Source organism: Photinus pyralis, unplaced genomic scaffold, assembly GCF_008802855.1.
Source record: "Photinus pyralis isolate 1611_PpyrPB1 unplaced genomic scaffold, Ppyr1.3 Ppyr1.4_LG1, whole genome shotgun sequence".
In the NCBI taxonomy this organism is placed as follows: domain Eukaryota; kingdom Metazoa; phylum Arthropoda; class Insecta; order Coleoptera; family Lampyridae; genus Photinus; species Photinus pyralis.
Window position 1 is genome coordinate 23527184 of NW_022170249.1, and position 24303 is coordinate 23551486.

The following is a 24303-nucleotide window of genomic DNA, read 5'->3' on the forward strand; positions in this document are numbered from 1 at the left end:
AAACCGAGAAAATCACACACATAGTCACTCGTTTTACAAATACAATAATTATTTTCGAAATTATGGCAAATTTTGGGTACGTCTGAAAATTGTGCAACGCGTCACTTCACTAAACGAGAAACTTTCCACCAGTGTTCCGACTTGTGCTGGTTTTACCTCAAATTTTAAGGTATTATTAATTTCTTATTACTGTTACGTTAGGTTAACTGAAATTTTAAAGTCTGCTACGTGATTTTGTATAATTTTTACACCTTCTCGCTTATTTTGGAAACTGCAATAAAATGATTTCACAAAAGTCGTAACAATTGATGTTTTTCACTGTATGATGGCCGATCAACCACGGTAAGCAATGTACTTGTTATAAATTAATCACTTTATGTTATTAATCCTTCAAATTATCTTTCCTAATTATCTTTTAATCTTGTAGTAATTGTTTGTCGAGATTAATTAATAGATAATTCGCAAATACTCCACCAATCGAAAATTTCAATTATTTCGTTGCTTATTTGACTTGACTCGTCTCGTCTGAAAATGGCTACGTTCAATTTGCAAATGGCAACATTCCGCGAAATTTGTTTTGAGGTCGTGCCAAAATGCTGACAGGCGACAAAAATGTTTAACGGCAAATTTTCTTTCAGTATGCAAGCGGATAAGATGTTAAAAGTCAGGCAAATGCCGCCCAACGATAAGCAAGTGACTGAGAATCTCAAGAATCTTAAAGCGAAAGCCGAAGTAGCCGTGCAAAATCTTAAACGTTGCTGTTACAAGCCGATCGAGTGCACGCATCTCACACTCGAAGGATACGAGTATTGCTTGAGACACATTCTGAGTGACAAAAATGCACCGTACAAGCAGTGTGCGTTTATTTATGCCGCAAATGGGAAGCGGTGTCATCTACCTTGTCCCCGCGATAAAAAAGATCCTGGGTAAGTACTTCACCGCTGAACTTGAGCAAGCATCATTGTGCTTAAAATAAAAAGATTACAGTAGTGCCAATTAATGTGCAGGGTGGTCCAAATTGAACATTTTCTTATGGAAACGCCCTTAATTTTAAGAAATAAAAATGAACCTAGGTGTCTGGAGCTCGGTTTCAAAAAGAAAACCATTGGCACAAACAGAATTTAGTTATCTTTAATCGTTCGGCCGCTAGGGGGCGTTTCTCGAATAACATATCTTCCTTATTATAGATAATTGATTTTGGGAAAATCTTTCATAAGGCTGTATGACAGTATCCATTTTCTTAGATCATCTGTATTATTTCTGATATAAAAAATGGTTTCAAACTCGGCACGAGATTGTTGGAGATTGCGTGTGGTACCCTGTACATTTTTTTCGTGTTACGCTGTTTTATGGAGTGTTTGGTTTTTCCTATACAACCCTAAACTATACGAGCTACCCTATATGTTATGGAGTTTTTAAAAAAGCGGAAAATTTTCTCAATTTTGAAGTAGTACTTGTTATATTTATAATATTAACTCTTGCAATATTGCATTTTATACATTAAAATATTATTGCAGACATCTAGGTTTCCATGGCGAACAAAAGATGGCAGGATTAGTGATATTGAGTGCTGTGTAATTTACAATGTTTCCATAATAAAGTCCAATTTGGCTCACCCTGTACATTATAGTTACCTATGCTTTTTTTTCATCCTGGCCTTCTTTCTCCTTTACTGCTTAGGGCCGTAGATGCATTTGTTGTTGGTTTGGTGTATTGTTGAGGCTCGTCACCTGTAACATATATCCTGGGATGCTCCCTCAGGTCAATTATTTTGATCAGTCTCCATGTCAGGAGCGTGTAAATTCGTTCCTCTACCTCCCCACCAAGCATGGAGCCCAACATGGGGAAGACGCCGGAGCCAGTAGAAGAATATAGCTTCTAAAGGATATCAGAAAACCTTGAGCTAGTCAATGTGCTGCCACTACCCAGTGGTTAGTGAATTAGAAATGTGATATCAAAATCTCTACCCATACACCAAACCTTTTGCTCCATTTATTTCCCTATCTTGCACTACTGTAACCTTTTAGATTTAATCATACCATGGTGTTTGAATCTAATTAATATATGTATGTATGTAATGTAACTTAATAAAAGACATTATTATTATTATCAAATATTATTATATGTTAATCAGCTACTGCAATGAACATGCCTTAAAAACTCAACTGCAAAACTGGAAACGGAACAGTCATAATCAGCCACCTCGTACCGCCGAAGTATTACTCCATTCATTAGTACATTACATTCACAAACCGAAGGCCCACACTTCGTCCACAAATGAAGATACCATAATCGTCGATGACGTCGATAGTAGAACAACAAAAAGTTTAAACCCGTTCACTGACATAAACGTTAATGGAATTTTATCTTCGGGCAGCCAAATTTTGGACATGTGCAGTGATTCCGAAAGTGACGTGGACGCGACATCTTTCGGCTCGATTTGGCACGACATACAAGCGGAAAGTTCGGATAATGACAGTATCGATTCCGAGCAGGAAGACGTCTTGAAGTATGATCCTGTTTTAATGAATTGCGTTTAAAGTTAATGTTGTAGACACGCGAGGTTGTATACTGCCGAAGAGATTTGTTTGATTACGAGGGATAAGTTAATGCGACTACAAAATCTTTATTCCGAACAGTACCGATACTTACATCATTCACTTCGAGAGAGAAGGCGGCGATATCTCCATGCGGTAAAGCGAGAAAAAGAATCTCATTGTAAGTGGCTACAACTAGACATAGATAAGTATAATGTTTTATTGCTTTAGGTAACATCGCAAATCAAGTGCACGAGACTACCAAAGAACGTCGATTATATAAGAAGTTAAAGGCATATAATAGCTATCATAAAAGACATGGAAGTGATGCTATTTGCAACAAACGGTTAAACGAACGTAGGCTCAAGGTTAGACTAATCAATTTTCTTTTTCATTGAAACTGTACCCTCGATTTTAGATTACGGAAGGTGTCACACCAAAAACTCACGTGTTTACTAAATGTGTTTATACTGAAGGTGGTGTCAAATGTGGTTCACGAGCACTTCCTGTCACCAGACATTGTCGCAAACACATTCTCGAGGTTAGAGCAACACTTTTACAAAATATGAAAAAACTTGCTAGCCCCTTAATACCAATTTTTTAAGGCATTTAAATTTATATTAAAATAATTTCAACAATACTCAAATATTGTGAATGATATTTAAATTTTGAGGGACTATTGTTAGAGATGTGATGCTAAATACACAATCACGAAAAGTAATTAAGTTTGGTTGGAATATTTGAGTACTTTCTAATATTACAATTTACTGAATGTTTCAAGGACACAAATCAAATTTTATTCCGGTCGTGTGGAAAGATTCAAAACGAAATTGAATGCCAAACTGCAGTCGAAGGGATTTTTGACAACACCACGTGCAGATTACACACTGACATTCCCGAGGTTCGTTCATATGCAAATGCAAGGGTAAGTCTATGAAGTGCTAATGATGCCATTTAACACTTATTATTTAATATGCTAAAGATGATAAAAAACTTAGTAAGTATAACAAATAAGGGTCAATTTTGAAGTGAAATTAAAACGTGTTTTATTGCAGAAAGACTCCGAATCCGACTATGATGAATCTTTGGACGCGCCAACGGTTACCCAACCTTCTATCAAAACGGAAGTAGAAGAGCCAAAACCCAGTATTACTGATGACACAAATATGGTCTCAGCAACACCCATTTTTGGTGACGGAAATCTTGTAAAGGATTTAGGTGTAGTTGAACCGATGGACATTACACAAGAATTGTCTCCCAAACAGGAACCGCAACCAACAATACCCGACGAAGCAATGGTGACGAAGGAGGAAACGTCCTAGAAAGTGATGTTGTAGAATCCAGATGATTCCAGATTATTGATATTTGTTGTACTTTTGCATTCTAATTAATAATTGTTATTTATTGAGCAATACATGCATTACTGTCTTATTTTTTCCCAACCAGTTAATTTTGCTAAATAACGAATGGGAAAGATTTGTATTGGAAATAGACTTTTGTTTTGTAATGAACAAGTAAGCTTTATGAACTTATACCACAAGTATGGAAGAATTTAATAATGACAATGATGATGCTGAAGTAAAAGCGAAGAATAGAGCGTTTTTAAAATATTGTATGGTGCCAAAATGATTACATCGATAAACTTGTAATTTGGAACTGGTTCAACTATTACAAGAAATTATTTTGGAAAAGTATAGGGATTACCAAAGAGATGGCGCAAATGTAACAATTGCATACACAAAAGACAATTCCAGATACTAAATCATTGAAGTATTGCTCTACAAATCCTACATGAAATTGTACACTTTCAACTGCCCTTTAAGGAAAATTGAGTCGGGCGTGGTTATTAAGTGCATAAATTATAATGTTCTTATGAAGGTAGTTACGTACGTGGCGCCATCTCATTGGAACTGGTTCAACTATTACAAGAAAATTAATAAGGAAAAGTGTTTTCCCGAGATTTTGGTGTAGTCGATTTTTGGTAAAAAAGGAAGGTTATACACTGCCTTTTTTTGAGGCCCGAAAAAAAATTGTCAGATCGACCCGGAAAAAAAATTTTCTTATAGAATGTGGCCCGTAGAATCCATAATTTCAAACAGTTCCAAGATTGGGCTACTAGTTCAAAAGTTACAGCCCTTTGAATTTTCTTTCGAAATTGGTTTCTAGTCCATAACTTTTGATAGAGAAGTCTAATCGAAAAAGTACGAATTGTTTTGGATTCTACGCACCAAAATTAATAAGAAAAAGTGTTTTCCCGAGAAATTTTGGTGTAGTCCATTTTTGGTAAAAAAGGAAGGTTATACACTGCCTTTTTTTGAGCCCCGAAAAAAAAATTGTCTCAGATCGACCAGGAAAAAAATTTTCTTATAGAATGTGGCCTGTAGAATCCATAATTTCAAACAGTTCCAAGATTGGGCTACTAGTTCAAAAGTTACAGCCCTTTGAAATTTCTTTCGAAATTGGTTTCTAGTCTATAACTTTTGATTGAGAAGTCTGATCGAAAAAGTACGAATTGTTTTGGATTCTACGCACCAAAATTAATAAGAAAAGTGTTTTCCCGAGAAATTTTGGTGCAGTCGATTTTTGGTAAAAAAGGAAGGTTATACACTGCCTTTTTTTGAGCCCCGAAAAAAAATTGTCTCAGATAGACCCGGAAAAAAATTTTCTTATAGAATGTGGCCTGTAGAATCCATAATTTCAAACAGTTCCAAGATTGGGCTACTAGTTCAAAAGTTACAGCCCTTTAAATTTTCTTTCGAATTTGGTTTCTAGTGTATAACTTTTGATTGAGAAGTCTAATCGAAAAAGTACGAATTGTTTTGGATTCTACGCCCCAAAATTAATAAGAAAAAGTGTTTTCCCGAGAAATTTTGGTGCAGTCGATTTTTCGTAAAAAAAAGGATTGTATGTAGTTACGTACGTGGCGACATCTCATTGGAACTGGTTCAACTATTGCAAGAAATTAATTTGGAAAAGTATAGGAATTACCAAAGGGATGGCGCAAATGTACCAATTGCATACACAAAAGACAATTCCAGATACTGTATCATTGAAGTGCAATTGCTCTACAAATCCTACATGAAATTGCACATTTTCAACTGCCCTTTAAGGAAAATTGAGTCGGACGTGGCCATTAAGTGCTTAAATTAAAATGTTCTCTTTAAGATACAGGACTCAAAACAAACATCAAAAATTTTCAAAATCTTGAATAACTTGTAAATCTTTGATGCTGGGTATAGGAAAATTGGTATCAAACGGCGTAGATTTTCATGTAGATTTCGAAAATACAGGGTGTTTTATTTAAAATAAGAAGTTGCTATCGAACATGATAATATTTTCTTTCGATAGATCAAGAAAAACTATGTTGGTATGCAAATTGTCAGATTTAATTGATCAATGAAAGCCTGAATACTTTTCGTTATCGGTTTGCGTAACACAGCCTGTAATACTTGGTGTAATGACGGAAGTAGGTATCCACAAAAATCTTACCATTACAAACTTCTAATCAATGAAACCAGCAAAGAAATAAATTAAATTACATTATTAGCTAATTATGGGAAGGTGTTAATGACGCCCGATAAAGCCCAAAGAGGTAAATTTCATTAGGTACAGATAACAATGAATAGCCTAATCTCTAATGCTATTGTTAGAAAAATAAATAGGATTAATTCCAAAGGTGGGAGTATGGTGTAATTTAAGTTGCCAAACTGTGCTTTCAATTGGTGAAATACTTCATGATGTCATCAAAATATTTTTCCCAATTTTTTTTTTAAAGAATTTAAGGGATGAAAAAGAGATATCTATGTACAATCATACAATTTTGTTAGCTGGTTGTAAATCGCCAAAACCCATGTCTGTATGTTTTATAGAGGCGCCGTTATCTTACAGACAAGTTTTATCAATTGTACTAGTCATTTCCAAAATTATGGCAAACTTCAAAATCGGTTTAGGCACAATCATTCTGTTGGTTAATACCTACAATATTTGACGTTGGTCCTTTTTTTAAATGCGATTATAAAATCAAAATCTTAAAGAAATGGTTCAGTTTTGCGGATAGTTGAGCCGCCTTAACAGATAAACTATGAATAATAGGACCATTTTGATTATCAGTAAAATAGTACTATAAATTCTAATTTCTAGACTTGATTTTTGGATTTCTGATGTCCTAAAAGTAGTTGATACAAACATATCACTTGTTAATGCTAGCGGCCATTATTCCCAATTACCTATATTAGCACATATTCGTTTCTTTTAGTAAGTTAAGATCAATAGCAATGAAATACATGGTTTGCTTTGTATATTTTATATTCAATCCAGCTACTCATAGGAAATATAATTATACAAAATTAGCATATTTTTAGTTTTACTTAAAGAATGGTCAAGTATTAAAAATTACAAAGGAAAACTTTTCTACCATTCAAATCGTGCAAATAAAAGTAACAAGTGCGGTAAAAATTACTTAAACATAGTTTTTAAGTGAACTAACGATATGCAAAAGCACATTTAATAATACATTCAAGTTAAATATTAGTTTCTTCACATAAGAAAACGTTACACTTATTTTAAAAGGAACATTCATGTAGCAAAGGCTATAAGGAAATTAGTATTAGTACCGTTCGGCCCAAGGAGCGAAAATTCTTCGGCTTTGTATGTTTCTTTGATCATGCAAGCACTATACAAACATCGACATATTTTTCATCTGATAATCATCGTAATCACAATAAAAACTTAAAACAGACACCCTGCAACTATTTGCTACAATCGATCCAGTTCCAGCAGCCCAATGGCCTAAATGACACTTACGTTTCATAAAAGATATGCTTCAAATCGTGTTCATAAACGGCTATAATAGTCATTATTGCGACACCAAGAAACAGCCCGCCAAATTGTAATAAACACTGGTAGGGCATCCCTTCATCCTCGTGGCTATTCGATAACTCTGGTAACATATCGACAAGTGCTATGTAGATAAATGAGCCGGCAGCGACTGCAAAAACCCACGAGCTTGCCAATTCGGTTGTTCCCAACCATACTCCGAATATGTTTCCGAATAAACATAAAAAACTCGATAAAACATTGTAAAACAATGCCTGTCTAGTTGTCATCCCTGCCTTTAAAAGCATGGCAAAATCGCCTAATTCGTGAGGCAATTCGTGACAAAATACTGCAACAGTAGTGGACAGTCCTCCGGCGATGCTTCCGGAAAATGCAGCTCCTATCGCCATACCATCTGTAAAATTGTGTATACCATCACCCAGGATGACCATCCACGCGACCGAGGATAGATCTTTTGGAGCTGCGTGTACATGTCCGTGCGCGTGCGAATGACCGTGGTGGCGATTTTCGTGCTCTCGTAAAATGACAGTGTACTCCGTACTGTTCGCGTCCTCTTTTTCGGTGTCCAGCATTTTGTTAACTTCCGTACAGTTGGACGCGGTCAATTCGCTCGGACATTCGGTCATATTCTGATTCGTTTCGTGATTGTTGCAGGTCGAATGCTGTATGTCCGAGCACGAATCGAGATCAAATAAGTTTGTTGAGGTGTCATTATGAGAATTTGTACCATCTGCTTCACCTACGAAAGAAAAATATGCCATATACAATAAATACAAAAAAATGAAATCATTGAAATAGAGCTCTACCACTTAACCCTACCCCCACCTTTCTACGTCACTGAAACCTATCAAATCTTTTTTAAGTTACAAAACAAGTTCGCATTTTATTTAATCGTGATGATAATAAACGCCTCGTTTTATCACACAATTTAAACTAATTGTGGTTTCCCATGGAAGCCAGGGAATAGTTTATTTTACAAACATCAAAATTGTGTGATTTCTAACATTATGAGATCTTCCATTTTTAAAACAATGTAAGAACTAGGAGAAAAATCACATTTATTGACATTTAGTGCATTTTCCCAAAATTTCGATGTAATTACTCGTTTAGAAAGCCAAAAAGCAGCAATAATGTTTTTTTAATACACTGTGTGTACTCCCCGGTTGCCTATTGGCAATGTATCTTCGGAATCCTTTTTACAATTTATTAATACAAGGTGTCCAAAGATAAACTGAATCGATAATAGATTTCTAAAAATGTTTACATAGGCATTATTGGAAGAGTCCATTGTAATAGAGGTAGATTCGCCCCTCGTTACTGTAAATGGAAACAAATCCACACACCCAGCACCTTTATTTTGTTCCCCTAAGAGTTTTTTTTGACATTTATACTGGGCGATCAAAAATGAGTTGCTGTCGAGTCGCCTTTGGAAGTTCAAGTTAAATACGATTTACCATATAAACAAAAATTCCAAAGGTGACTAGACAGCAGCTCATTTTTGATCGCATAGTAGTAAATCTTCATAAAATAACTGCTTATTCTAGTGCAAGCAGGAGAAACAAATTATAAAAGAGTGAGAGGCCCATACAATTCACCTATGGATTCTTTCAAATGGACCACGATTGAGAATTTAGGTGATGCTAAAATGGAAGAAAGAAAAAATAATCATCGTACTCAAAAAGTAAAAAAAAAAAACCTTCCGAACGTTCCAATTTCCTCATTTTTTGAGATATCCAATTGCGGTTTTTTGCGTTCGACGGAGGAAGTATGGGAGCCTGTAGTGTGAAAATGTCCGCTATCTGCGACTAATGAGAAATCTTAACTTTGGGGTAGGGCTGGCGGAACCGGAAGTACTAACTGGCCCATATTTGTACACTATACACTCTAATCCTTCCTCTAGCCAACAAAAAACCGCAAAGTCGATACCAAAATCAGTTAGGGAGCTGGGAATTTTTTATTGGGGTCATGTTCGTTTTTTACAGACCCAAAGTGGTCCTTCAGCTCAAAACCGACTCGAATTTTGATTCTACGCCCCTGATTTAGTAAAAAAACAAGTTTTTGTCATTTTCAGATAGTTTTAGACAATGTTCATCTTCCCAATGTAAAAATGAAAATTCGGAAATTTTGTCAAAATCATACAGGAGTTGCTAGCTATAGTACGTAGATCGGATGCGTCGAATACAAAAATGCCCACAGAATCGTGTTCTGGCCTGTACAGCCTAAAAAAGTAAAAAAAAACCAACATGCCCCCCCCCCCTCCAAACCACTTGCGAATTTTTGGTTTCGACAAAAGAGGGACACTCTGTACATCGGACGTACATGTTATGTCCAGTTTAAGTTTGTTCGGCCATGTACTAAAAATGGACGTACTTCTCAGGACATACTAACAGTGGATTTAAAATTCTTGTACACAATGTACACTTTATGTATGTTCGGATTTGTGTTAAAAATCGACGTACATATAGCATACATTACAGTACAAAAATTGTAGGTGGAATTTTCATGTACATTGCTAGTACATTTTACAAATATTTTAAATTTTATATGACATTCATATAAACAAATCGAAAATGCAAGATTTTCGTATTTTCATTACTTCTTTAAGTACTTCTACGTATATGTTAGTGATTAATATTTGTACTTCTGCATCTTTATTACTTCTTAAAATTTCAGCAAGTACTTTTAAAACAAAATAGGTTATGGTACTACCATATAGTGAGAAATGCAGTTAAATATATGTAGTACCATATTAGGTACATATACTGGATCTGTGGGTAGACATACAATTCCATTAGAAGTATTTTGTAAGTGTAACTGTTAGATACAGTACATACTTTGGACATAAAGAATGTACATACACCATTGAGCTATCGTTGTGGCAAAAGTACTTAAGATGTACGTCTATATTATGAACATAACATGTACATGGGTTATTTCAGTAACATAGGTACATGTTATGTACATACATAGTACACCAGTGTGCTATACAAGGATGAGAGCGTGTAGTGTGAAACCCTCAAGTGTTGGGTAGGGCTATTCCAAGACCGGAAGCCCCAAGTGACCCATATTTTTACACTACTTGCTCTATTCCTCTATTCTGTCCAAAAACAGTCTATATATCTCAACAAATAAGCGAATTTGTATTGGGGTTATGTCGGATTTTTGATCATTTTTAGGCCAGGCGCGCAGCTCAATTTAATTGGTATGTACAATAAATTGGGCAATGGTTTAAGATTTAGCTTACAAACATTTGGAATGAGCATACAATTTTAAGACCAAATACGCTAAAAAAGTATGACACTGTATTCGATACAATACTTAGTTACGTTATTTGTTTTACCCTGAAAAATTTGTTCATACTGCCTGATTTACATTTCGAATTAATTAGATTGCATTGCTGTTGTATAGAAATTTAGCTATTTGTGCATCGTAAAGTAGTTTTCTTGAAGTTAACGTCACATTTATGCTTTTATATAGATTTTGTAAGGATAAATCCGTGGTCGATCAAAATTTTACTTTTACTAGTGTAAAGTCATTCTAATTATTGATTCTTATTGAGTGTTAATTACAGTTTTAGTATACGATTAACCTGATAAGTGTCAGACGTTAGCCTTGGTATTTGTTTGTTTGTGTTGTCTGTTACAGAGAAGGGAGAACGCGCCCTTTTGAGCGCACAAGGTTGCGACCTGAAGATCAAAGGTAATTTTTTTATTCTCGTCGACTCGATATATTTGATTACATACTGGTTTTAGATACAATCGAATTTAATTACTACATTTGCTTGATATTCATTTAATGATTATAGCACGATTGTTCGGAAGCCTGTTTTGATTATTAATATTTACTCTTTACTACGTGTTGCACTCCTTTTTACAAAAAATTAGTTTAAATTTAAATGTTCAGATCGATAGAATAGAACAGAATAACATTTATTACTGCCATTGTGACGAAAAACAACACATTAACAGAAGTCAAAATTAAGAAAGAATTAATTGCTACATTTTCTTAAAATTCAAGTTCTCAAATTTTGATAAACTATAAAACGCCCGTTCCAACAAAAAAAAGTTTAATTAAATACAATTTATATACATTACAATGTCATGCTCTTTCAATGTTCCGCATAAAAAAAATAGGGATTTCATTTAAAAAAATTATCGCTGACGTCATATCTCAAAAACAGAAGACGATCTTAAAGTGACAATTACAATCAAATATGTCTCATATAAAATAAAAATTGACGTGGCGCAAAGATTTTTTCGAAAACGTTTACTAAGACTAAAGATTTATTGTGATAGTTTCAGACTTTACATTCACACTGTAGGGATGTACCTACTCATGTTGAAAAAATGTCTATTACTTTGATGTAGGTAGTAAATTAAACGATGGATACAGTTCAGAATAGTAAATTGAACACGATATATGATTTAGAGAAATTATACAGGGTGGTTTAAATTCGTGAGAGATACAGTGTAGGTTAAATAAGGGCAAAGTTGCCCCTTTTTGTGACCAAAAACGCGTTCGAAATTTTTAAACAAATCTTCGAAAATAAGTGAGATGTCACCGAAAAATGTCAATTTCATTTTCACTTTTCCTAACTTAAACAGTCAGAAATGGACGGTTTCCGTTGGCACCTTCTGTGGGCACCTTTTGCGGAGATTCTGAATCTGTTATCGGAATTTCCATAACAAGCTAGATGTAGAAGCTACAGACTACTACTTTCTTATGGGCGCGATTTTTACGAAATGAAATAGAGGGTAGAAAAATAAAAATAATGACGTGTCACACGGCACACTTTTACGAGAAATTCAAAATCAAATGTTTCACATTCATTACTAAACAAAACATCCATGGGTAACTAGATCTTGCTAAATCAACATGGTAAAAAGCCAATATGGCGAAATAAGAAAATAGTAGCCTGTAGCTTCTATACCTAACGTGTAATGGAAATGCTGATAACAGATTCAAATTCCCAAAATAGAAGGTGGTAACAGGAACAGTCCATTTCCGACCGTTTAAGCTAGGACAAATGAAAACGAAATTTGACATTTTCAGTGTTTCGGTAACATCTCACTTATTTTCTAAGATTTTTCAGAAATTTCAAATGCGTTTTTTACTCACAAAAAAAAATGAGACATTTTCCCCTACCGTTACGGAGATCCAAACTTAGTACTTAGTTATATACTTACCATATGCAAATCTGAAATGTGTAACAATCCAATTCATTTAGATATTGCAACTTGCATCATAAAAATAGATATGTCAACTGAAGGTTAGGTTGGTTAGGTACATATCAAAGTGATATTCTTTGGTAGTTCTCTGGCAGCCTTTGTTTTTTGATGTAGCCTTTTCATCAATTTCATATAACATCATAATAGGAGCAGAGAAGCGAAAAAGAGGCAGAGAAAGTTCTTTTGTGAATGGTCAATTGGTAATTACAAATACAATAAGTAATTTATTAATGATATATACTTACGATTTTTGTCAATCATTGCTATCGCATCATAACAATAAGGAATTGAACTATATTTATGTTTGCATTGCTTCTCGCTCGTCGATGATGGTTGTAGGCCTTCTTTCATAACTTTCATTTTCGGAATCTGGAAAATCATACGATTCATCAAAAATATAGGACTTCGAGGGTATATCACCTTATCATTAAGATGCCGTTCTTTCCGCCATTTCGCGCAAATGTTAAAGGTTCTCTCCACGACGAAAAAGAAAATGATGGAAAACATTGCGACAAATCCTTTCCACATAATTTCGTCATGGCTGCTTTCGTTATGTTCGTGCCCATTCGAACTCATAGCGTGCGGTAATAAATGTATAAGAGCGTCACCCGCCAAAGTACCGACGGCAAGTGCAACTAAAAACTGTAACAACTGCTTGTAACACCTATTCTGCATCATTGGGACCACTCCCAGACCCAGCAACCCGCAGACGCTGATCACAATCACCGAAACGGTCGAATACAGCCATACCGTGTAGTGAATATCGGCCCGGCTCTCGACCATGTGTACGTGCGCCATTTCCGTTTCACTATTACACATTCCAACAATCATACTATATATTACAACAGGACACACCTTTTCGAATAATTTACTATCTAAACTATAATTAAGCGTATTGTTTGATGTATCTTTAGAAGGAAAAACAGTGTCGATTATGCTTTTCCGTTTTATACACTAAAAAATAAGACCCCAAGATTAAGTGTCCTCAAATCGTATTTATATACTTACAGTATTATTATTATTATTATTATCAGTCGTGTTTTCAGTCTCATAAGAAATTAAGTTAGCTATATTGTTAAAGGATAGTGTGGGATTTGTTTTACCGTGCAAACTTTGAGCTACAAGATCAAAGTGGTTTAAGAGTTGCTCAAAACCTTGCATGGTTATGGTATTTCCATCTCCGTAAATGGAAAAGATCTTTCTAATGTACTGACTCTTATCATTAGTAATACTATTGTCGGTAACATCATCCCCACTCCTTTGGCTTTGGTCACGACTGGAATTCTTCGTTGGCGGTCCATTCGTACGATCGTCTGGCGGCAAATCCGATTCCGCAAATGGTACATCCGATTTATGATTCGTGCTGTTGGCGTGCATTACTTCGGCGTGCGACTCACATGGAAAGTGGGTTGCACATAGAATGCATACGACACAGACTGATATGAAATGCTTCGCCATTATCAATACTGTAAAAGAGAACGTTTTTAGCAACTACAAACTTTCGGAAAGAAATGTCTTAATTTATGAATCATAAAAAATAAGCCAAGACAATAACTTAGGTGTACGTTCAGGATTATGATAGTAATAAGTTACAATATTGTTTATGTTTCTTACCTAAACGACGAGTCATTAAAAGATATCTCTTATCTATACGACCTGGTATTAATGGGAAATCTACCAAAATAATAGTTTACAATTGTACGCTATTGTTGTCTTTTTAATCTTCAGGCCATTGCCATTTGACACAAATGCAAATAGAGATCTACTCAACCAGTCACGATTCAAAATCTACTGCCTCTCATCAAGTATCAGGACAATTTATAATTGTGTGTTATGGTTCCACTAACATAATTATGAAAAATAATTAAATGGCACTCATAATAATTATAAACACTAATTAAATTCTACACAATGTACCATTATGATAAATATTCCTAAAATATTAATGTACAATAATTGGTTTTATTCCAGTAGTCCTGTTTAACATTCAAAGGCCTTCTTGTACTATGGTATTTTATTGCTCAGAGATCTATGGGCGTTGTTATCAAGAAGGGTGCAACTGATTCAAAACACGTGTCTGCGTCTAATGTTATTAGACATTCCTGTTCATGAACCAAAAATGAAGAAGGGTCTTTTACTTACATAATCAGTATAATTGTCATTAACTCCCTTTCAGAAATCTGTGTAAAATTTCCTGCTACAGGGAATGGTTTGCAAATGATACTTTACAAGCGCAATTTCCGGCTCTTCGTCTGCTAATTTTTATCTACATGTTACACCTCCATTTCTCATAATTATGTAATTATAAGTAGGTATATGAGAGGGTTTAGTGGAAGAGCGGGTAAGATAGCAATCTTTCGCGAACTCCACCTTTAGATTTATACGTATGGTAACTTCCTCTAACTAGCCAAGTCTTATTATTATTTATTACGGTTTTGGAATAAGTATAAGTATATAAACAATACAGTAGACAGAGGGAATGAAACGAATTTCCCAAAAAAATTGAAAACTACATCAATTGTCATGGATTTGTCCCTGGAATTTTGTATGTCGCATACGTCTATTGATCTGTGGTGCGTGAAATCCTTAGAATTTTTTAATATGATCTTTATACTTCATAGCATGGGATTTCACACCTTCTACGCATACATTATGAATTGTTTTGTCGGTGACAAATATATTGACATCACTTTGTAAAGAAAATGCTTAATTAACTTAAAACAAGATACGAAGTATCGCATACGATTTTTTATTTTTTATTTTGCCTTTATTTTTGAGTGGGCGGGGTTTCAGCCAAGGCTGCTCTACCAACCCAACCCACTATACATTTACAAATATCCATGCCCGAACCCGGGACCCTTAGCACCACAGTTCAGCTTTAACTGAACTGCGCCACACGAGCCGGCCAGTAGGGGAATTTTTTGCCACTCAGCTCGCATTGAAACCAGACTTTTAATCCGGCTCATATTCAACAGCACTGATCCTTGAACTCAGAAATCGATTGGCGAAGGTTTGACATCGCTGATGTTTCGTTCTCGAGTGAGACGAGGAACAGACGGACGGACAAAACCATCACATACGAAAAATTTTTTTCTTTCGAAAACTCCCTAAAAAAGCGTAACGCACATATGGTAAACACAATGTATTTGAAATATAAAACAAAACCCCTTTGTGTGCATTTATTCTCACTTTCAAGTGTTTTTTTTGTAATTAACAAATGAATGGCGTTCAATGAAATCATCAAAATTTATTCTTAACATGGAAACCCTATGATAACATGGTTTTCTTGGAACGCTTGGTTTAATATCTAAAAATAAAAATCGCGGAAATGTTTTTTTATAAATTATCCAGTAATTAAACAATATGGAAATCAAAAGACCACGCAATTTAAACGTAAACAATTCCATCATTGCCATTACCAAATATCATATAAATACTACTGGTGTTTATTTTGATTTGTCGAAAGCATTCAACACCATAAACCAGAATATACTTTTACCCAAAATCGGCATGAAACCTTCATTTTCATGCCTACTTTATGTCAGGAAAATTTTAGTATCCATAACGGAGGCAGGCCAGTATACTTTTCCTGCCGCCTGTCACTTTACCGGCCGCACCTGTCATTTTACCGGCCGCACCTGTCACATTGCTAAATGTCTATAATGACTCCTGTCATCATTGACAGATTGGCATTAATAAGTTCTATATAAAATTTTATATTGAAATACGATTTTGGGTAAAATTTAATACAAAACTCGTCAGTAAAATAACATTACTTGACTCGGAAATTAAAGTACTCTGCCCCAAAGGGGCCTCGTACTTTAATATTTCCTCGCCAGTAATGTGTCACTTTCCGAACTTTTATGTAAATAATAACTATTTCACGCCTACTTTCTGTTGGGAGATTTTAGATTCCATGACAGAGGCAGAGCAGACTACGTTTCCTGCCGCTTGTCACTTTACTGGCCGCACCTGTCACTTTACCGGCCGCATTTGCGACATTACTAAATGTCTATGACTCCTGTCATAACTGACAGATTGACATTAATTAAAAGTTCTAAACGAAAATTGAAATTTTATATTAAAATACGATTTCGTGTAAAATTTAATACAAAACTCGTCAGTAAAATCACATTACCTGACTCGGAAATTAAAGTACTCGCCCCAAAGGGGCTTCACACTTCAATATTTGCTCTCCAGTAATGTGTCATTTTCCTGACTTTTATGTAAATAACTATTGCGGAAGCTAGAGCGCTATGGATTTAGGGGTAATAGTGTATCACCGATCGCCATAATGATAGCAGCCTGATAAAATCAATGTAGTCACATATAAACCAAGGGGTACCAAAAGGATCAATAATGGGACCACTACTCTTTCTATCAATACCATAGGTACCAATTCGCTGACAATACATCTTGCATTGTTTCAGCCTCAAATTTTCCAGAATTATTGTCTATATAGCGTCTACAGATGTGCAAAATTTTAAAACTTTAAATAAGGAAACGAGCGCAATTGTATTTGATAATACACTCGATTAGTCATTGTAAGTTCGGTCAGGAAACAAATCTATTCCTCAACAAAAAGACTAAGGTTACCTTGGTGTCACATTGGATAATCGATTGAAGTGGAGTAGTTATTGCATTCAATTGCGAAAAAAATTATGCTCAATATGTTACCTAATCAGACACTTAAAAAAAACAAATATCTATTGATACGATATGAATGTTTTACTTCAGTCTCTCCTACTTTTACGGTATTATGTTTTGGGGCTCCAGGTCTCAGGATTTGTATCTCCAAAAACAAATTATTAGATGTATTGCGGGTGTATCACCGACTACCTGGGCAAAAAATTATTTCTCACAACTTAATGTAATGACTAAAATCTAAATACCATTTAATGATGATGATGATGATTATTATTATTATTATTATTAAATTTCAAATTAGGTGCAGGTCGGCTTTTTGACGCAGAACAATGAAAAATTAAAGCCCTCGGTTTTTTGTAGCTAACTATAATAAGTTTAAAATTTAATCAAATTTAACAAACCTCTTGGCATGCGCATTGAAAGACACCGTAAATCACTCATCTTGCCACCTGTCACTCCAAAACGTTAAACTAAAAATGTAGTTTGAAGAAAGCAAAAAGTGCTTTTAAGACAGGAAGGTTTTGCGAGACGGGAACAACACAATAGACTGACAATGGACTAAAACACACAGGTTAATTAAACAAATTGTTTACCAAGATCCTAATTGGTTATGCGAATGAATTTACATAATTTTATGGCCATTTTGGACAACTCGCTGCACAAATTTTTTCGCATTTAATTTACACACAATACAATTTTTTTTACTAATAAGAGTAATATTCAAAAACTTTCAGGGAAGGCCTTTACTGTACTAAAAGTAAATCCCTATGGGCTATTCCCAAAGTATGAGTCATAAGGATCAATTTTTTGAGTTGGCAACATAGGAAAAGAAAATTACATACATACCACAAGAAGAGCAAATCAATAAATCGAGTAATAAATATATTAATTAAAATATAACACAAACCATTGGCAAATACGAACAAGCAAATAATTATTATTAACCCACACACACTCAAATTCTGCGTTTAAATAGTCAATTCTACAAGGGCAAACATATAATTATTGAATTGTGATTACATGTAATATCAACTCCCACATGGTACATAATAAACCAACTCAATGAATTCTCAGAAAAAAAGAAATAAGACAACACAACAAATACAAATCAAGTTCTATGGTATCCAATATTTTTGAAAGCGTAAGTAAAATAAGACCAAACAAAGCGTTTGATAAATCCTGTTAGCGGTGTCCAGCTTTTGGAATTTCTAACGGCTGTAGGTACAACGCTAATCAATTATTTCTGACATGTTTACCAAATTAGGCAAGGAATAAATATAAAAACTTATAAACCTGTTTAAAAAACCATAGAGATTTATTCTTAATGAACAGTCTAACATGTAGATGTCTGTCATTAAATAATAATTAAAAACAAACTTTCCCATTTTTATGGTCTTGAGCAAGTGTAGGGCCTTGGTAATCTACACTTCTAACCACAAAATCTATTCATAATTAAATTTCAAAACAGATCAAAAGAACCGAGCGCGTCCAAACTAATCACGGGTTAAGCGAGGATAGAGTAATCTGTACCCTGCTGAAAAAAAACTATTTCTAACAAAAGAAGAAGAAATTACTGTTGGGTTCAGACTTAAAATCAGATGAAACTGAACAAAAAACCAACCACATTTTGAATGACGTGTAAAACCATGGTTGGGTAAAACACTACTATTGGGACTAACGAATTTTCTATTTCCACTTTACCACTAAAGATTGCAGGGACTCGGCAGAGGGTTTTTCTGAAAAATATTCTTACATAATTGGAATGGATCAATTCAAAACCATTGGTGAATCTAATAGCTCCATCCTTTTGTGTTTTACAGTTGCTGAAAAAAAAACGGAATTTTCAGAATTGTTGGGGAAATATCTGCCAATAGAAAATGAATCGTCTACTGTTATAATGTAAATTTTCTAACCAGCTAATAACTTGCTATTACCCCCTTCCCCATTTAAATTACCCTAAATATTTTAAAAAGGTTCACAGGTTAGACTTTAATTGGTACCTTCTAACTAATGGCTTTTTGTAGATGAGACAATTCAAATCTTACCTTGCCTGCTCGAGAAATCTGATAGCAACATTTGTAATAATACTTAAATATTTGCAATGGAAGCCTTGCGATGACCTTTGCTCTCTATTAACATCTAATCGACTGGTACTTTCGAAATAGTATTATCATGAAAATTCGACGTTGTGTTCTGAACGCTATATTCCATCTCTAACAGGATTTATTATTAATATACAGTGCGTTCGAGATATGAGGGTCACCTCAATATCTCTTTTATTCTTATATTTATCTTATATTTTGTATGTGACCTCGTATGTGAGATTACAATCTACACGATCAATGAGTAAGCTTAAACTGTTGGAGATCGCTTAAAACCCTTGGACGATAAGAAATATCATATCGACTTCGGATTTTCAAAATCATTATTTATGCATCAATTTTCTTAGAAAAAGACCAAACTCGATTGTTCGATACCCAAAAAGTGTTCCAAGTCGTGAAATAATAAACATGGAAACATTTGACGGTGTCACAATTTCTCACAACTTAAAAAAACAAAATTGACATCTTCAAAATATTAAATTTAAAAAAAATAGCCGATACGCCGATATTTTATCGGGATCGGCTTTGCGGCATATCAAAGTCGTCCGATAACGGTATCGGCAAAAATGCCGTATCGGTCGATCCCTAATGGAAAACTTTACTTTTCTCTAGACAAACTGTTTTAAATACAAATAAAATACTCGCCTTGGATGTTTAAACTCGAAGTACTGATTGGATCTAATACGTTGATCCAAATGGCTGAAAAGGACGGTCGATACTAAATCCTAGGTTTCGCATAATGGATGGCTTCTTTGATTTGAAGTTGAAACAAGGTCACTCAAAAAAATTAGATAATCCGACCGAAAGCGTCCATGTCAATCAGCCGCTTTAGAATTACGACGAAGTATTAAGTTCATTCTTCTAGTTTTCAGGGTCACAGAACTTAATTTCGCATGTTAAAAATGTCGTTATTGTTTGTATTTAACCTCGTAATAGCAACAGTAAAAGATCCCTTGAAATTGAAGACCACCAAACTTTAACTTACGCGTTTATTTTACACGTATTTAATTTCGCTATCGTATTAGCACGAAATTTCTCCGCAAGAAATACACGGTCTTGATCACCAATAGTTGTATCAAACCACCCTGCGATAATTTTACAGGTGCTTGACCCAACCTCGCTCACGGTTAAAAGCGTAATGCCTCGCGGATCGACGTGAACAATCAAACTTTCCACTACTTTTCCTTTTTGAGTGACGCACACTTTTTCCACCAATAACAACTAATTTTTTTGGCAAATTAGATTTCTCGACATCAATAACTGAACTCAACGTGAAGTAATTCTCACGCTACGTAGTACCTTCGACTGCAAAATAAACAAAACATCCCTGTAAACCGAACCAACCACGCCGTATCCCATGACTCACTGGCGTGCGCAGCTTTCAACCGCATTTAATGTTAGTCTAAAACGTCCACGCTGTTCCTTCCACATTTTTGTTAAACAAATAATTTCTGAATTCATACAAGGCCGCCCCGGGGCAAACTAAGACATACGTTATTATATCATATCATACGTTACATCGTGCTTGTTTCGCATGCGCAGTGTATGGAACGGCGTGGACGATTTGGATAAAAACCGCATTTGCAAAGTCAGGACCGTACTTTAGGGCAACTTGCCCATGTAACATGCCAAATAATGAAACCATAATATATACGTAACTAAAAACGTTTCAATAAAAAAATAAGTCAATCGTTAAAAAATAGAAGTCAAAAATCCACAACCACCTTTAACCCACCAAACTTCAGCGAGGGTTGCGGCCGACTTGCTATTCTACAAGGGAGAATACATAATTATATAAAAAAATGAAAAAGTTTAGGACTGTACTGGGAAGTACCGTTACACGGGTTGAGGTTCTGGTCGAGCTGGAGAGTTCCTCAACAGTTCTGAAACTTTCTGTAGAAATGGCAAATATAAATAGGATGATTCATTACGAGATTTTGCCCTAAAATGTATATTTCATAATATTGGGAGTTTTTATTTCAAAACACTAGACGAGGTCTTTTGCATCTATTTTTCACGGAACTAATTTAATGACCTAACTATTAGCAACTTTAGAACTACTGATCTTTTCAGAACCCGAAAATTAGTATATTACGCACCGAGTGCGAAAGTAGGTTATTTTTCGAAGAATGTTATATTCTAAGAAAAATAACCTTTCGTCGAGGTTCGTATACGATTTTATTCACGATCATCATTATAATCATTCCATTATCAAAAATAAAATAATTCGCAACCCAATGTTTCCATGTCTAAAGTCTAGACAAGAATTGAACTTTTCCACCCAGAAATCTAAACAGTAATGGTCTCTCTAAAGTAACAATCAATTTCATTAAACTCAAGTACCGATCCTTTAATAATTAACGGTTTATTTTTCCTTTTGTTCTTACTTAACCATTTAGCACCGCACTCGTTTAGTTTTAGGTTACGTGAAACAAAACACTATCTCCCGCAGTCTGGCTAAAGTTAATCACAACTCCTACTTGTGTTTGCTTCGGTCCGAATTAAAGCCGGATTTATAGTTCCGTAGCCGTAAGAACGGAACCGTAAAATCTTACGTTAACGAAAATAATACGATTTATAGTTACCGTAGTGGTAAGTGATGAGCTTCCACATTAGCGCGTAACGAATTCTGTCATTGTATGTCATCTGTCAGTAAGAGTAACGTACATTTCAAAATAATAATAACCAACAAAGTGTCAATAATTATTGTAAATAAACGAAACGAACGTCAGGATAAACTCAACTGTTTGAATTATCCGAGTTCTGCCGAAGACAAGCGCGTTAGCACGATTGACCGTAAGAAATAAGATTTGGGCATTTCCTACGTACCGTAACCGTTCTAACGCAACGTTAACGCGAATTATAAATGTTCACGCGCCACAAGTAGGGTTTATTTCCAAACGTTACGGTACAGCGTTGCGGGTACGGAACTATAAATTCAGCTTTACTTATTTTACTTTTTCGCGTTTGGTCGTTCATTTGCAATTTACAAAAAAAAAGCACAAAACTTAAAATAATCCATATTAGTCATAGTAAGATTAAGAATTGTTTTTAAAATGCGGTTTTGAATAATTGGCATCTAAATCAGCTGTCATCAGTGTCAGATACTTACAATGAGAGCGCCATCCATTAGGATACTAGCAACTAAATCGAGGTAGGTAATGAATATTACTAACCTCGAATCGAATATTACTAACCTCGAGAATCTACTTTCCTCCCTCCTGGAAACATAAGTGTTGTAAAAGACAACTTCCGCATCCTTCAAAATGACAATTATGAGACTGATTTCAATATGATCGTGAATAAAAGAACTTTTGACACAATGGGGTGGATGGAGGGACCTCCAAAATTAATGAGTGGCTAACTTCACATGCGCGGTTTCACTTTGAAACTTAAGGCACATCACTAAGATTTCTGTGTAACTTACAGGATTTCACAAGATTCATGAGACTTCATGGGACTTCCCGGAAACTTCACAAGGACTATACACCAGACAAATCAGGTTTTCCCCTTGTAACTACCGTTAAATTAATAGCCTTTAGGAGATTTAACCAACTCACTATTGTAATATTAAGTAATTTTTAATACAAATTTTATGAGAGAAACCATATAATAATCGAAACAATTGAACATTTTGAAACCGTTATAATAACAATTGCATAAATAAAAAAATTATTTTTCAGTCCCGCAAATCTTTATTGCACTTTGCGTGGGTCTCGAAATTGCAAGTGTTCTTTGTAGGTAGGCCTACTCAATTGTAAAAATATGTGCAATTTACATTTCCATGCAAGCCAAGCATAAATCTAGATTAGTTTGAATAATTGCAACATTTTTGTCATTTATTTGTCACTATTCACATGTAAACACTTGATAGATGACTGCTTACCCTCTTGCAAAACCCTAATTATTTTCTACAACTAATAGCAACGCTTATTATTTTTGCTTAATATCAATTATCAAGTTATATAAAACAAAAAGTCCTGGGTTTTATTTTATATTAGCATGCTTGATACTAAAGTTTATATTTTATGGTTTTCAATAACAATTACATAGGTACTTTAGATTAATTGTATTATGTAGTTATTTATACTTTTGTCATAATGAGTGATTGTGGTACTTATCATCACTTTGATTCATATCTTGATGGATTTTAAATGAGTCATTGTTTCAATATTATACTTTTGATGATGCTCACCTACAATGCTTTCATTCATTAATTCTTTATAGTATAGAACTGATAAGCATAAGAACCAAAAATAGTAAGACACATTTTCTCAAACACAAATAAAATGTTTAAAGGGCCATTTAAGGAAGTGCATTGTATCAACTATCAATTATAAATCAACTTACTATGTGTTTATAATTAGGTACTATACAGTAGTATAGTATGGATACATACAAACCAATTAACAATACTGCAAATACATTGTACTTAACATTGTTATAAAAGGCAAATAAATATCCAACATAATAGTGTAATAAATCATGCAGTGCATTTTTAATTTAAAAAAATCGTTTAAAAAGAATGCAGGTAATATGCGGGAAAATGAATAGAAAAATATTAACCAGAAGCAGAATTAATACGAAGCAGAGATAAATCTAGAAAATGGCCGCAATTTGAAATTAATTTATATTTACGTACCAACGTTATAATGACCTACCACGCTGTCGCACTATTTTTTTGTATATAAGTGTGCACTCTATACATGAATTATAAAAACAAACTACCTAAATGACGCCGTGTCGATAGCACAACCGCAAGATTAGGGATTTTCGCAATAGTAGTACACTACTTTTTACGTAAAACACTGTGGGTAGGCCTCGGTGCTACGGTGTTGCCATTTCGATGAAATTGTCTGGGATTCGGGATGACGAGCAATAACATAAAATTCGTGGTCTGTGAAGAATGAAGATGCACATTTATTAATTAGCACGAAATCGCATTTGAAAACA

At 34.6% G+C, this 24303-nt stretch overlaps 2 protein-coding genes across 15 annotated transcripts in view; one reads left to right on the plus strand and one right to left on the minus strand.

Annotated features, from left to right (window-relative positions):
* Window positions 1-32: 32 nt before the first annotated feature.
* On the plus strand, window positions 33-3979 carry LOC116160031 (KAT8 regulatory NSL complex subunit 2). Of its 4 annotated transcripts, none has more exons than XM_031473151.1 (9): window positions 33-169; window positions 639-926; window positions 2135-2509; window positions 2555-2718; window positions 2769-2905; window positions 2956-3078; window positions 3319-3462; window positions 3520-3534; window positions 3593-3968. In XM_031473151.1, the coding sequence occupies exons 2-9, from the start codon at window positions 640-642 to the stop codon at window positions 3857-3859; spliced, it is 1512 nt and encodes a 503-aa protein (XP_031329011.1). In that variant the 5' UTR covers window positions 33-169; window position 639; the 3' UTR covers window positions 3860-3968. The 4 variants fall into 4 exon arrangements, with proteins under 4 accessions (XP_031329011.1, XP_031329009.1, XP_031329010.1 ...); XM_031473149.1 differs by lacking the exon at window positions 33-169 and adding an exon at window positions 223-342; XM_031473152.1 differs by lacking the exon at window positions 33-169 and adding an exon at window positions 507-582 and having other exon boundaries at window positions 3593-3979.
* A 2908-nt stretch (window positions 3980-6887) lies between these two features.
* The window catches only part of LOC116159938 (zinc transporter foi), a 29723-nt gene continuing 12307 nt past the window's right edge, over window positions 6888-24303 (minus strand). The window contains exons 1-5 of one of the 11 annotated variants that reach the window (XM_031473043.1): window positions 24079-24170; window positions 13610-14067; window positions 13022-13555; window positions 12847-12970; window positions 6888-8112 (exon numbers count right to left, since the gene is read on the minus strand). In XM_031473043.1, the coding sequence (XP_031328903.1) occupies window positions 7337-8112; window positions 12847-12970; window positions 13022-13555; window positions 13610-14059 (1884 nt within the window). In that variant the 5' untranslated portion in view covers window positions 14060-14067; window positions 24079-24170 and the 3' untranslated portion in view covers window positions 6888-7336. Of the gene's footprint in view, window positions 8113-12846; window positions 12971-13021; window positions 13556-13609; window positions 14068-14215; window positions 14389-17649; window positions 17750-18094; window positions 18114-19293; window positions 19340-19995; window positions 20796-22547; window positions 22710-22777; window positions 22866-23992; window positions 24171-24303 lie in introns of those variants that run through there. The other 10 variants (XM_031473041.1, XM_031473045.1, XM_031473039.1 and 7 more) reach the window with 10 other exon arrangements.